Genomic DNA, 14,698 nt, shown 5'->3' on the forward strand with positions numbered 1-14,698 from the left:
TTCAGCTGGACGGGCCATGCCGGGTTTAACCAAGGACTTGCTTTGCTGCTGACCCAACCAGTCAGGGGCAGCTGTGGCTTGCTTGCCGCTCGTGCAGCTGCAGCTCGAAGGCGAGCGTGAGGAGGGGAAAACTCGCCTAGCCATGCCCTTGAGCTGCGATGAGCTATTAACCACCGGACATTGCCTCCTCACGTCGTCTAGGAGCGACCTTTGTTTGGCTGCTGTCTTATGATACCTCAGCTTTCCATCGCGTCATCAGGGGCCAGAAGCACTGCCAGCGAAGGGCTGCAGCTTGGTCCCGCGTGGAGTCGGATCGACTGGACGGATCGCTCCTATGACGATGGCCGTGTTTGAGTTTCTGCTGCCGAACTCGAGCTGCAGAGGGCAGTTCTTCCATGGCAATGGCCATGCAGCTGATATCGAGGGGAGCGGGGAAGGGAGACCAGTATGGGCTGCCGTCCCTACCCCGTCGATCTGTCTATAAAAGCGGGAAAGAGGCCATCTTTGCTGCTTGAATATGATCTGTTCAGTCAAGTCACAGCTGCGGTGATCGCAGCATCTGCACGAATCAGCTGTGTCAATCCGGTTACAAGAATACCTTTCCCCTATCAGCAGAGTCCTGCAGATATCCCCGTTATAGCTCAATATATAAACTGTCCTCTGTTCTCCTTGCCAAAGTAACAGATAGCAAGTCTTTTGCTAAAAGCACATTTATACCTACTGTTTATCAACCTGATACACCTCGCTGCAATTTTTTTTCTTCTAAAAATAAAGTGTCAAAGGAGCAATTATGCCTGTCATCTCGATCAACGGAAACGATCTCAACCCCGAGAACCAGGGCCCTGTCCTCCGGGCTTTTGGTCTCGAGTCGGAGGATGCGTCCAAATCCAACTACATTCTCATCCAGACCAAGGAACTGCTTGAAGATGAGCAGGAGGGCGAGCTCGAGCGTCTGGGCGTTGATATCCAGGAATATGTCTCGCAGAAGACGTACCTGTGCTGCTACAAGCCAAATGACTTGGCTGCCATCCGCTCCCTCCCCTTTGTGGCCTGGGCAAACGTCTACATGGACATGTTTGTTGTGCAGTCAAGCATGAAGTCTGCATCTGTCCCTAACGCCGTGGCTGGATTTGCCAAGGCCGTGCCGAAATCCTCCCGCCGCCGCATGGTCGATGTTGTGCTTCACCACGATGTAGATCCCACTTCGCAGGAGATCCAGGAGGCCCTTTGTATGGCCACGAGGGCCGACACTTCGTCGATGAACATTGGTGCCAAGAAGGTCCGCATGATGGTCCAGGACCAGCATCTGGATGAAGTGGCCGCCATTGACGGGGTACGAAGCATCCATGAAGTGCATGCAGCCGTGTTGTTGTTGAACAACAAGGCGGTCCCAATCATCAAGGGTGATGCAAACACAAGTGGAGACCACCCCATTGGGACTGCCGAGGCGAAGGACAAGGCCAGTGCCTTGCCGTACGAGGGAGAGGGACAGATTGTTGCGGTTGGCGACACCGGGTTCGACAAGGGCAGCACGACCGACACGCACCCAGCGTTCAAGGGCCGTGTCAAGCACCTGTATGCTCTTGGACGCACGGATCGGTCTGACGATCCCGACGGCCACGGCACGCACGTCTGCGGGTCTGTCCTTGGAGACGGAACATCGGAGAAGATGGGGGGCAAGATCCAGGGCACGGCACCCAAGGCGACGCTTGTGCTGCAGTCGCTGCTGGACAGCCAGAACGGGCTGGGGGGCATCCCCGACGACCTGACGAAGCTGTTCATCCAGCCATACGAGGAGCAAGATGCGCGCATCCACACCAATTCGTGGGGCAGCAACGCACCCGGCCGGCAGCTGCCGTACAACGTCAACAGCGAGGAGATCGACCGGTTTGTGTGGGAGCACCAGGACATGGTCATCCTTTTTGCAGCGGGCAACGCGGGAATCGATGCAGACCAAGACGGGATCATCGACAAGAACCAGATTGGCTCGCAGGCCGCGGCCAAGAACTGCATCACGGTTGGAGCCAGCGAGAACGACCGACCAGACATTGCGAAGACGTATGCCTCGTGGTTCCCGAACAAGCCGTTCGACACGGACCGGGTAGCCGACCACCCGAACGGGATGGCGGCCTTTAGCTCGCGCGGGCCGACCAAGGAGGGACGCATCAAGCCGGACGTGGTAGCGCCGGGAACGTCGATCCTGTCGACACGCTCGTCGAAGCTGCTGAAGCCCAGCACGACGTTTGGCACCAGCGCGGACCCGGAGTGGTTCTTCAACGGGGGCACGAGCATGGCGACTCCGCTGGTGGCAGGCGGGGTGGCCCTGATCCGCGAGGCGCTGGTGAAGAGCGGGAACAAGAGCCCGTCCGCTGCGCTGATCAAGGCGCTGCTGATCAACGGGGCGGTCGAGCTTCCGGGCCAGTACGTGCCCTCTGAGGCCGGGCCGTCGCCCAACAGCAGCTCAGGCTACGGACGGGTCAACCTGAAGAACTCGATCCCGCCGGCCGCAAAGGAAGGCGACAACCCAGCGAGCGGCTACCGCGAGGGCGGGCCCCTGACGCAGGGCCAGACGGACTCTGAGCTGGTGATCAAGGTGCCAAAGGACGGGGGGCAGACGCTGAAGGTGACGCTTGTGTGGACGGACCCGGCCGGGGCATCGCTGCAGAACGACCTGGACCTGATCGTGACGGCGGCGGACGGCAGCGAGCGGCACGGCAATATGGGCGACAAGAAGGAGTTTGACCGGGCGAACAACGTCGAGCAGGTGGTGTGGGCGAAGGTGCCCGGCGGCGATGTTAAGGTGCAGGTGCGGGCGTTCCATATCTTCAAGCGCGAGTTTGCCCAGCGCTTTGCCGTCGCCTGGAGCCTGAACTAGCATACCTTTAGCATCCAGTATCTAGTATATATCTATCTATTTTCAATCGTATTGCTATATCAATCCATGATTTCGGGCGTCTAATACGAACACCGAGTATACAAGTATCTAGGTATATAAGTCACAACACCACCACAACCACCCTACTATAACAACGTATCCCCAGACCTATCCCAATATAATAGCTATAAGATATAGAACAAGATGAAGCCGGTCGTGCTCTACGTGGGCAACCCGATCCGCAGCCACACGCAGCGCTGGGCCGAGCTGTCCGCGCGCCTGCAGGTGCTCTACTACCGCCCGCTGGCGCTGCCCGAGCTGGTCCGCGAGCTGCAGCCCGGCGGCCGCTACAGCACGATCGAGGCCATCTTCCGGCCCAACAACACGCTGGCGGACAACCTGCCGCCGCTGGACGAGCGTCTGGTGCCGCATCTGCCGCCCTCGCTGCGGCTGGTCGCCTCCGTCAACCACGGCTACGACGGCGAGGACACGGCCGCCCTGGCCGCGCGCGGGATCTGGTACTGCAACGGGGCGGGCGCTGCCAACGACTCGACGGCGGACCTGGCGCTGTTCCTGCTGCTGGCGTGCTTCCGGCGCACGAGCTTCTGCGAGCACACGGTGCGCTCGCTGCGGCGCGGCAACTTCTACGACATCGAGGGCGCGGTGGCGGCGACGGCGCAGAACCCGCGCGGCCGGCTGCTGGGCGTCGTCGGGCTGGGGGAGATCGGGCAGGCGGTGGCCGAGCGGGCGCAGCGGGCGCTGGGCATGGCGATTCACTACACTGGGCGGCGCCGGAAGAGCGCGGCGGTCGAGCAGCGGCTGGGCGGCGCGGTGTATCACGCCCGGCTGGAGAGCCTGCTGGCGGTGGCGGACTGCGTGGTGCTGGCGTGTCCGCACACGGAGGAGACGCACCACCTGCTGGACGCGCGGGCGTTTGCGATGATGAAGAAGGGCGTGCGGGTGGTGAATATCGGCCGGGGCAAGTGTGTGGACGAGGAGGCGCTGGCGGATGCGCTGGAGGCCGGCATCGTGAGTGCGGCGGGTCTGGACGTCTACGAAGAGGAGTATCTCTCTCTATCTATTCTGTATATTCTTTCTATTATATTGTGGACTATCTGCTGATGGGTGCAGGCCTAAGATCAACGAGCGGCTGCTGAACAGCTGGCAGGTCACTCTGATGCCGCACATAGGGGGCGCGACGGTCGACACTCAAGCGGTATGTCTATTCTACTATCTGGATCGGGATTGACTGGTATTAACAGTGATAGAACTTTGAGCGGATCGCGATGGACAACCTGGAGGCCTTTTTCTTTGGCGACGGCAAGCCTGTGACTCCCGTGAACAGCGTGGAGTCTTGATACTGACTATACTGGTTGATATTGACTAATATTGACTGATATTGATTGATATTGATTGGTATTGAGAGTAGGTAGAATGATATAGGACGATGTTGAGATATATAGATGGCTGTAGATAGTTATTTGGTAGCCTTGCAGAAATAGTTACACAGCAGTATAGATCCAACATCTACCACCATGACCATCTACACTCTACATTCTACATAGTATAGACAGACAGAGAGACGAATATAGACGAATATAGACCGGCTTATCTGGCAAAAGGAATAACCTGCATCTGCTCCACAGCCCGTATCGACTCAACATGCAACTCCTTCAACTCCAGCTTCAACCAGATACCCATCCCATATCCATCCACAGATACAATATCACCAAAGATATACGATATACCCAGATAATATCAGATAGATGGACAAGCTGAAGGAGTACGGCCTCCGGCCAGAGTCCCGGGTGCTCATCATCATGACCGGCGGCACCATCTGCATGCGCCCGTCGCCGTCCGGCTTCGTGCCAGCGCGCGGCTTCCGCGAGGCCGTCCTCGAGCCGTCGCCGACCTTCAACGACGGCAGCAAGCCGGGCGACCTCGAGGTGGCCGTCGATGGATCAGGCCAGCGAGTCGCCCATAAGACCCTGCGGACGCCGCTGAGCAGCTACAACACGCGGGTGCGCTACGCCGTGCTCGAGTTCGACGAGCTGCTGGACTCCAGCTCCATCGACGCCCGCGGATGGGCGCAGATCGCGCGCGCCGTCGCCTGGAACTACACGCTGTTCGACGCCTTCGTGGTGCTGCATGGGACGGACAGCCTGGCGTACACCTGCTCGGCGCTGAGCTTCATGCTGCAGAACCTGGGCAAGCCGGTCATCCTGACGGGCAGCCAGACGCCGATGCTGCAGCTGCAGAACGACGCCGCGGACAACCTGCTGGGCGCCCTCGTCGTCGCCGGCCACTTCATGATCCCCGAGGTCTGCCTGTACTTCGCCGGCAAGCTGTTTCGCGGCAACCGGACGACCAAAGTGGCCGCCAGCGACTTCGCGGCCTTTGCGAGTCCCAATGCGCCGCCGCTGGCGACGACGAGCTCGATGAAGACGGACGTCGCCTGGCATCTGGTGCGCAAGCCGACCAGCATCGAGCACTTCCGCATCCGCACGAACCTGGACACGACGCACGTCGCCTGCCTGCGCATCTTCCCGGGCATCCAGCCGGAGATGGTCGACGCCGTGCTGCGGCTGGACGGGCTGCGCGGGCTGGTGCTGGAGACCTTTGGCGCCGGCAATGCGCCCAGCGGCCAGGACAACCGCATGACCAAGGTGCTGGCCGATGCCATCAAGCGTGGGATAGTCATCGTCAACGTCACTCAATGTATGTCTATATCTACGCTGTGATATCTAGTATGCTACGTTCTGATACTAACATTGGTAGGCCTCTCTGGCAGCGTCTCGCCCGTATATGCGACGGGGATGACGCTCTCCCGCGCCGGCGTCGTTGCGGGCGGCGACATGACCACCGAGGCGGCCCTGACGAAGCTGGCGTACCTGCTGGCGATGCACGATGCGACGCCCGAGTCCGTGGCCAGGGACATGTCGCTGGACCTGCGCGGCGAGATATCCGACCACCACCACCCGCGCTTCCGCCATCCAGACGGGACCCTGCCGGACCGCGTCAAGACCCTGACGGCCCTGGGCTATGCCATCTCGCACGGCGATCTCGCCCAGGTGACGGACCTGATGCGCGGCGGCCAGGAGTGGCTGCTCAACGACCACGACTACTCTGGCAACACCCCGTTGGTACGATACCCTATTGCCCCTGTACAACTACTATATAGCCATGTCCCTATACAACACTATATACTAACGAGATGCTAGCACCTCGCGGCTACGTCGCCCGAGATCTCGATTCTGCGGTACTTTCTGCTGCACGGCGCCTCCGTCCATCTGCGCAACAACACGGGCAAGACGCCGCTGTTTCTGGCGGCCAACGCCGGCCTGGTCGACCACGTCGAGCTGCTGCGTCGCTCGGGCGCCCACCTGCACGCGGACGAACTCGCCGTCGCCGAGCTGCATGCCAGACGGCTGCCCGATATCTGGGCTCTGGCGGGCGTCGACGTGCCCTCGTCTACCCAGCAGAACGGCGAGCGAGCTGAAAAGCTGAAAGCCGAAGCAAGCAAACCTGGACCAACCTCACTGACCTCAGAGATACCTAAGGAGACATCTAATGCTGAAGACAAGGAGTGATGGTGATGGTGATGGTGATATCGACCGAGACTAGTTACTGCGACCCCCTGGCCGGCCAATCGACCAACCGACCAACGAACCAACGAACCGGCCGGCCAGCTGCGAGTATTATCAATTATCAAGCAGACAGCGATCGAGACGGCCGATCCGCCCCCAGATCCCCCCAGCGTGGGCAGCCGCCTTAGTTAACTAGCTGGCTAGTTATACGAGATAGCAGAGATAGGCGAGATAGCTAGGAGACGCTTGGTTAGCCGAGTTTGCAGCTGATAACACACAGTAATATATAGTAGAGAGCAAGAGAGAGTAAACGACAGTCCCAGATAGCCGTAATGCAATAGATATCCCTTATAATCTGCCTGCTGCTGGCTGTTGCTGGCGTCTTTGCCTTGCGGGTGGCCTTACTTCTCCTTTTCTCCGCCAGATCTTCTTCTCTCCTCAACTTCTAGTTATACAGACTATTATATCAACCATTATATTATTATTATATACAAGCCAACAACCACGACGGCGACACCAACTGCTATAGCGACAGACGGCGATTACAGAGAACCGGCGACCCTATCGAGCTCGTCTTCAGCGACTGTCAACGCTTACATGGAGGATCCTGGCGACGGGAGCGCCGTTCAGCCTTGACTCTCGCCCGCTGCCACTCTCGCTACCACCGCATCTACACCTACATCGACATCTACATCGACAGCTACAATAGATACAGAGATAGACGAGACGGCGCGCTTGGATGACTGCCTGCCGCTGGCCCCAGACTCGCCCTGATCGCCTGCGCAGTCGCTGCTGTTGCTGCTGAGTCGTTACCGTCCTCTCTGGCAGGTCCCCTCTACCAATACCCCATCACCACTACAGAAGCTGATACTAATATAAATATATATCTAGACATCCATGCCACAGGCCAGAACGATCGCAGTCGTCAATGCCACCGGCCGTCAAGCCGCGTCCCTCGTCCGCGTCGCTTCGGCCGTCGGATACGCCGTGCGCGCGCAGGTGCACTCCCTCGAGGGCGTCATCCCCCGCGAGCTCGCCAGCCTGCCCGGCGTCTCGCTGCTGCATGGCCCCTTGCTCGACAATGCCGCCCTCATGAACTCGCTCTTCCAGGGCGCCACGCACGCCTTCATCAACACCACCTCCCAGGCCGGCGACGAGGTGGCCATCGGCCGCGCCCTCGCAGACGCCGCGAAGCGCGCCGGAACCGTCCAGCACTACGTCTACAGCAGCATGCCCGACCACTCCGTCTACAACCCAAGCTGGATCAGCCTGCCGCTCTGGAGCTGCAAGTTCGCCGTCGAGAACTACATCCGCCAGCTGGGGCTGCCCGCCACCTTCGTCTACGCCGGCATTTACCACAACAACTTCACCAGCCTGCCCTACCCGCTCTTCTGCATGGAGCTGCTGCCCGACGGCGGCTTCGAGTGGCGCTCGCCTTTCCCGCCTGATATCCCGCTGCCCTGGCTCGACGCTGAGCACGACGTTGGGCCGACTGTGCTGCAGCTCTTCAAGGACGGGCCCAAGCGCTGGAACGGCGACCGGTACGTCTACACCGTATACTATATATATACTATTGGTTATATACTAAAGTCAGGATAGGATCGCCCTCGCGTTCGAGACGCTGACCCCCAGGCAGGTCTGCGCTGCCTTCTCGCGCGCCCTCCAGCGGCCCTGCAGGTACACCTGGTCGCCCAAAGTCGAGATCAAAGTGTCTGTCCCCTCCGGCTACCGCGAGCAGCTCGAGGGCATCGAGGTCCTCTTCGGCCAGATGAAGGCCCCTTACTTCCCCAACCCGGAGTTCCACACCCCGGCCCGCATCGCCGGCTCAGAGAAGCCCGTCGTCCTCGAAGCTGGGCCGGACGGCGTGGTGCCCCTGCCCGTCGTCGACGAGGCGCGCAGCCTGTGGGAAGGCTGGCGCAGCATGGAGGAGTATGCGCGCGAGGCCTTTCCCGTCGAGGAGGAGGCCAACGGCCTCGACTGGATGCTGTAGCCAAAAAAAGTTCTATATAATAATCTTCTTCTATAATGTCATATCTACTTCTATTTTGTTATATCTACTTCTATTTTGTTCATATATCTACTTCTACTTCTATAATGTCATATCTACTTTCTCTATGTATAAGTCCGCTAACGCCGCCAAGTTGACTAAGAAAATTTGTTTATTTCCCACACTCAACTTCGACCTTCGCCGGCCATCAACCGCCAACCGTCAACTATCAGCCATCAACTGCAGCGCCAACTGTCAATTGGCCATCGCGAGCTTGCCGGCGACGCTACTCTAGGATACACGGACATGGCTGACGCAGGAGACGACCAGGTGCCGCTGCTCGAGCGAGTCGAGATGCCCTCCAAGCTGCCCAAGGAGCTGCAGCGCGAGATGACCCTGCTGCAGGACGAGTTCGCCGACGCCCAGGTCGAGCACAGTAAGAAGACCCTCTATGCCATCGTTATATCATTGCACTGTTTTATCTACTCTTATATCTGTTGATACTGACGGCTGGCGGCTGAAGTGCGCGTTGGCGTCAACCTCATGCGCCCCGTGTACGCCAAACGCAACGAGCTGATCGCCTCCAAGCTCAAGGACCTCGACTTCTGGCCTCGCGTCTTCTCCAACCTGCCCGCCGAGATCGACGAGTTCATCCTCCCCTCCGACGCCCAGATCCTCGCCTCCTGCCTCAAGAACTTCAACATCGAGCGCATCGGCGTCGACGAGGCCACCGGGCAGGGCGAGCCCCGGTCCCTGCGCTTCACCTTCGAGTTCGACACCGGCGACGACAACATCTGGTTCACCAACGAGAAGCTTGTCAAGGACTTCCACTGGCGCAGGGAGCTCAAGATCACTGCGTCCGGCAAGCGCCGTGTCTGGGAAGGGCTGGTGTCTGAGCCTGTCCGCATCAGCTGGAAGCCCGACATGGATCCCACCCACGGCCTGCTCGATGCGGCGTGTGACCTGGCCGAGGCCGAAAAGGCCTTCATCAAGAAGGAGAAGAAAGACAAGATCAGCGAGGACGAGCGCATGAATCTGCCCGAGTTCGAAAAGCTGGTTGAACTCGCAGCCAAGGTCGAGGCCCAGGCTGCCCCAGACAATGAGGGCGAGGAAGACGGCGACGAGGACGGCGCTAGTCCCGCTGGACTGAGCTTCTTCGCCTGGTTCGGATACCGTGGCGCTGACGTCTCTGAGAAGGAGTCTGAGGCTGCTAGGAAGGAGGACAAGGAGACCACCGAGAAGAGGCGCAAGGGTGAAGATATCCCTGGAGAAGACGACGACGACGATGACGAGGATGAGGAGGAGGAGGACTCGTTGGCCATTGCTGAGATCTTTGCTGATGGCCAGAACGTTGCCATTGCCTTTGGCGAAGAAGTATGGCCCGAAGCTCTCCAGTCCTACGGTAGGCCTCCCTATTTCTTTTTTTGGCTTCTTAAATCCCCTTCCTCTGCTAACTTGTATAGTCGACTCGTACATGGTTCCCGACGACTTTGAGGACTTCGATGAGCTCGACGTCGAGGAGATGGAAGCCCTCGTTGCCGGAGGCGAAGATGACGACGATGAGGAAAAGGGTGAAAAGGCCGACAAGGAAGAGCGACCTCGCAAGAAGGCTAAGAAGGCCTGATCTCTCTCTCCCTTGCCTTGACTTCCGTCTCTTTCTTTCTCTTCTCGTTTCTTTTCCTTTGCTTCCTTCGATATTGTTTGTAACCATAGGAGACCTTGGTGTATACTAGAGGATTAATACCAAAACCAAAAGTAGGATCAGTACCATTATCAAAACCGCAATGCAGCAGCTCGACATTGTATCTGTCTCATATTAGTATTATTATCGATGGAAAACGGCAGAAAGGAAGATAACACCCACTCACCCTCGTTCTTCTTGATGATATGCCCAACCCGCTTGACGCCGTCCTGCAGCTTACCCCCAACCCTCTCAGCCAGCGTATCGACATCCTTCAGCATCACAGACTGCTCCTCCAGCTCCCGCCCCATATCATCCGCCTGCTGCCGTAGATTGACCACCGTCCGAAACACTCCGTCCAGCTGCTGGTCCTGGTCCTGCATCAGCTCAACCTGCCGCTGCTGCTCCATCTCAGAGTAATAATCTTCCCCTCGCTCCTGTCCCTCCTCATCAAGCAGGTTATCAAACGTAGACGGAGCAGGCAGTCCACTTCCCCCTGCTGCTGCTGCCGATGCCGAAGATGGTCCTGACGATGCTCGTTTACCCGCCGTTCCGGGATGCTCGTGGACAGTCCGCTGAAGCTCCTGTCGCATCTCCTCGATTTCCTTGCCTACATCATCAACCAGCTTTCGACGCCGTTCGACCTCGTCCAGCTCCAGCCCGTATCGGTACGGGTCATATTCGATTGCTCGCACGCTTTCGACGAGGTCTTTTAGGTCTGCGCTGAGGTCTGCGACTGTAGCCTCGAGCTCCTCGCGCGCCTGGATGAGTTCGGGGTTTGACGGCGAGGTTGCAAGGGAGCGTATCCGTTGGTACGAGGAAAAGAGCGGTCGTGTCGTAGAGAGAGTAGATAGGATGTCTCTGTTATAGATCGTGGTTAGATGTGCTGTACGGATGTAGGTAGCTGGGATGGGGGCCAGACGTACGCCTGCACCTGCAGAAAGGGGTCCATATCGGAGTTCATGATGGCAAGAGAAGAGGCCTGTAATGCGGATATATCTAGATAGCACCCTATAGACGCAGCAGACTGTCTTCTGATGTCCCTGCAGGTTGTAGATTGTACGTTGTAGATGCGCTGTTTGTGTTGACGTTGATCTTCGGGTCGTCCCAGGCAAAAGTTTTGGCTGTCAAAGAAAAAAAAAAAATAAAATAAAAAAATGCGCCGTCAAGCCTCAGAAGGATTTTATATTGCTGCCCTATAGCCGGCATACTCCCTTTTACATGCATTTAAATGGTCATTTCAGCGCTTGATATCCCGTAATAAGCTATGGATAACGGGGAAACGCCCTCCAGACGGCCTCTGCCTCTCCCTGCCGAGTGGACGTCTGCAGACGCCTACCTGGACTCCCTCCTGTCCTTCGCTACATCGTCACAGCTGTTCAAGGACTTCTGCGGAGGAGTTCATATTCTAGACTTCCTTATAAGAGAGCCAGACCTGTATGCCTCAGTCATCCCCGAGGACTGGCGTCAGTTCTTTGCCCGCCATGATATACTAGATATCCTGGACCTCCTGATGCGGGAAGACATCGGCCCCTTTATGAACGCAGATGAAGAAAAAGACATGCCAGAAAAGAGAGATACATGGAGAGACGGCCCGGTGCCGCCCAGAAGTCTGGTCGAATATATCCATAGCATCAGGAGGCATGCTCTGCTACGGGAGTTTACGCCTGCGGGCGAACAGCCTGATATCAAGCGGCCTGTGGGCAGGAAGGGAATACCGTACCATGTCTTCACGGGCATGAAGCCGAAGAAGTGCCATGAGGTAGAGAATTTCGCAAAATACGTTGCTTCGCTTACGGAGGACGTGGATAGAATCAGGGGAGTCTCGGGGGACGACGCTACTACAGCAGAGCAGCGAATCTCTCATATTGTGGATTTTGGATCTGGACAGAACTACCTAGGCAGGGCGCTGGTTAGCCCGCCATATAACCGGCATGTCATTGCTATTGAACGGCGGCATAACGATATTGCCAGTGCAAAGAGGAAGGACATCAGGGCAAAAGTTGCCGAGAAGACGGTTGTGATGCGGAACAAAAAGGAGCATAGAGCGAAACTGAAAGCTGCTGCTCTAGACGGAATGGATACCCCGACTACATGCTCACCTGGGGAAAAGGATTCCACAGATACGCTAGTTTTACAGCAAGACAAACAAGAAGAAAGCCCGGTGGATACTGCTGCAACGATACTTCTTGTTGCTGATTCCGGTTCTGTTGAAAATGGAGGAAAGGGGGAAGAGACTGCAAAGTCGGGCCCCAGAGGCTTACTGGACTACGTAGAACATGAAATCCAGGATGGCTACCTTGAACCCATCATCGAACACATCATTGGGACAGCAGAAGAGGTCAGAGAGCAAGACGAGGTCGCTGCAAACGGCTGCATGTCCTCGCCTCCCGCGGCACCATTATCGTCACGAGTAATGGTTGTATCCCTTCACTCATGCGGGAATCTCGTGCACCACGGCATCAAGTCACTCATCCTGAATCCGTCTGTCGTTGCGGTCGCAATGATCGGGTGCTGCTATAACCTGATGACTGAACGACTCGCTCCCGCAACATATAAGTTACCCTCATTAAGGCTGCCCAACTCCCGCCTGGAACAAACGTCCAATGCCTGTGACCCCCATGGTTTCCCAATGTCGAGACGTTTCGAGCAGTACTCGCACGAAAACGGCAATGGAATCCGGCTCAACATCACCGCTCGAATGATGGCCGTGCAAGCTCCGTACAATTGGGGCAAGGAGGATAGCGAGGCATTCTTCACGCGCCACTTCTTCCGTGCCTTGTTACAGCGGGTGTTGGTCGATTATGGTATCGTCCCTGTCCCGGGCAGAGCTAGCTCTAGCTCCAGTGACACGGCTAGAAGGGAAGACGAGACGCAGCCAGGAGTTACACAGCAGGACACAGAGGTACCTGGGTGTCCGCTCATAGTTGGATCACTCAGAAAGTCTGCGTTCCTGTCGTTCACGGCCTATGCTCGGGCGGCAGTGGCAAAGCTAGTGCACGATCCTCAATACGGCAATGCGATCAAGCAGCGGGTTGAAGGTTTGTCTGACGACACTCTAGAGGCATACGTTGCCCGCTATGAGTCCGCGAAGAAGAACCTGAGCGTGGTCTGGAGTCTGATGGCCTTCAGTGCCTCGGTTGTGGAGTCAATGATTGTGACTGATCGCTGGATGTATCTTCGAGAGCAAGAGTGTGTCAAAGACGCCTGGGTTGAGCCTGTGTTCGAGTATTCGCAGAGCCCCAGAAACCTCGTCGTCGTTGGCGTTAAAAAGTGATATTCATCTCCTATCTGTATAATGCCGCTGTGAATAGAGGATTGGTCACATAGAGCAGCCATCATTATTAGAGATAACATGCACCAAGTGTCCGTCATATCTCTTCTCATTTGTTCATATAAGGCCTGCTGCTGCAGCGATATCAGGAACTGCAGCCCATTTCTCCCAGCCGACCCTCCCCGGCCTCCCTGACCCTGACAGCGTTCGGAACGCTGGCGGGCTGATAAGGGGCCCCATCCAGGTGCAGCGGTGGATCAGTTGCAAGATCTGATACTTCAATTGCGAGATCAACAGCAGCGCAGAAGATGAAGTCGAGGTTGAAGGCGAAGTTGAAGTTGAAGCTGAAGTTGACGACGTCGAGATAGCATCATGTGACGCAGTGTTGGAGATGGCCCAAAAGGGCAACACAGACGACCGGCCATCGACGTCCAACAATCATCAGCAACGCCTTCGTCTTGCTGTCCACAACAAACAACGAACAACCAACAACGCCAACACCAACACCAACGACAGGGAACTCGGCCCTGGAAGACCGACAGCTAAGTTAAGTTAACTTGCTGGGCCCCAGTTTTTCTCGCCAGATAAAGGCCATCAACGGGTCTGCAATGCACAATTCGCAGCTAAGCCGGTGGGGACCACGCCAAAACCCCTGTGACTCTGGCTGATAACATGGGGGCCCAAGCAGAAAAAGGGTTGCTGCTGTGATGATTCTGGAAAATCCGTCGTATAGAGTGACGAGCAGGCATGGTACTATAGGTCCTGAACTAAGCGTCTCGCTGCGCCAACCTTCTCTAGCCAGGGTATCTCGGAATAATATGGCGTGAGATAAGACGGAAGCTACTTTTGTTCATAGACATTTATTGTTGGGGCTTGTGGGGAGGGAACAGAGAAACAAGGAGGATTGCCTGGGCCGCGTGAAGGGAGACTCCAGCCTTGGATCAATTCGCATTACCTGATAGAAAAAGGTCCCTGACTAGCTAGCGCTTCATGGTGGGCCGGATTGAAGGCGAAAGGCTCAAGAGAGGTCAACGATGCCCAAGTCTGGATGAGTTTCCACCACTCTGGACGGGCGGGTTTCGAACAGATGAGAGTTTCCCAGCCGAAGGCCAGGGAGGGCTGGTCTGGTTCGCCTTTGGCGCTGTCAACCCTGGCCCCCTCCCTCACTCTACCCTTCAAATGACCTCCTCCATCGCTCTGAAAACGACCCAATGAGCCCTGGTTGGGTGCAGATGCGGGGAATCCTAGCATGCGAGTTGTCGTGGTGACTTTTGCCCGAGACAGGAAAACAATA

The 14,698-nt window shown here is 57.0% G+C and overlaps 6 protein-coding genes across 6 annotated transcripts; 5 read left to right on the forward strand and 1 right to left on the reverse strand.

Annotated features, from left to right (window-relative positions):
* Positions 1-790: 790 nt before the first annotated feature.
* Positions 791-2,875, forward strand: ARB_06723 (uncharacterized protein; the record flags this gene model as incomplete). Its single annotated transcript, XM_003014917.1, has 1 exon — positions 791-2,875. One exon carries the CDS (start codon positions 791-793, stop codon positions 2,873-2,875), a length of 2,085 nt encoding a protein of 694 aa, XP_003014963.1.
* A 1,766-nt stretch (positions 2,876-4,641) lies between these two features.
* Positions 4,642-6,465, forward strand: ARB_06724 (uncharacterized protein; the record flags this gene model as incomplete). Its single annotated transcript, XM_003014918.1, has 3 exons — positions 4,642-5,593; positions 5,624-6,018; positions 6,097-6,465. 3 exons carry the CDS (start codon positions 4,642-4,644, stop codon positions 6,463-6,465), a joined length of 1,716 nt encoding a protein of 571 aa, XP_003014964.1.
* An 894-nt stretch (positions 6,466-7,359) lies between these two features.
* Positions 7,360-8,452, forward strand: ARB_06725 (uncharacterized protein; the record flags this gene model as incomplete). Its single annotated transcript, XM_003014919.1, has 2 exons — positions 7,360-8,003; positions 8,140-8,452. 2 exons carry the CDS (start codon positions 7,360-7,362, stop codon positions 8,450-8,452), a joined length of 957 nt encoding a protein of 318 aa, XP_003014965.1.
* Positions 8,453-8,755: 303 nt separating this feature from the next.
* ARB_06726 (uncharacterized protein) lies at positions 8,756-10,073 on the forward strand (the record flags this gene model as incomplete). The annotated part of the gene is made up of 3 exons (XM_003014920.1): positions 8,756-8,885; positions 8,973-9,851; positions 9,913-10,073. 3 exons carry the CDS (start codon positions 8,756-8,758, stop codon positions 10,071-10,073), a joined length of 1,170 nt encoding a protein of 389 aa, XP_003014966.1.
* A 149-nt stretch (positions 10,074-10,222) lies between these two features.
* On the reverse strand, positions 10,223-11,094 carry ARB_06727 (uncharacterized protein; the record flags this gene model as incomplete). Its single annotated transcript, XM_003014921.1, has 2 exons — positions 10,223-10,991; positions 11,057-11,094. The coding sequence occupies 2 exons, from the start codon at positions 11,092-11,094 to the stop codon at positions 10,223-10,225; spliced, it is 807 nt and encodes a 268-aa protein (XP_003014967.1).
* A 303-nt stretch (positions 11,095-11,397) lies between these two features.
* On the forward strand, positions 11,398-13,960 carry ARB_06728 (uncharacterized protein; the record flags this gene model as incomplete). The annotated part of the gene is made up of 4 exons (XM_003014922.1): positions 11,398-13,171; positions 13,193-13,389; positions 13,445-13,656; positions 13,702-13,960. The coding sequence occupies 4 exons, from the start codon at positions 11,398-11,400 to the stop codon at positions 13,958-13,960; spliced, it is 2,442 nt and encodes an 813-aa protein (XP_003014968.1).
* Positions 13,961-14,698: the final 738 nt, after the last annotated feature.

This window comes from Trichophyton benhamiae, assembly GCF_000151125.1.
Source record: "Trichophyton benhamiae CBS 112371 chromosome Unknown contig00476.0, whole genome shotgun sequence".
Lineage (NCBI taxonomy): Eukaryota > Fungi > Ascomycota > Eurotiomycetes > Onygenales > Arthrodermataceae > Trichophyton > Trichophyton benhamiae.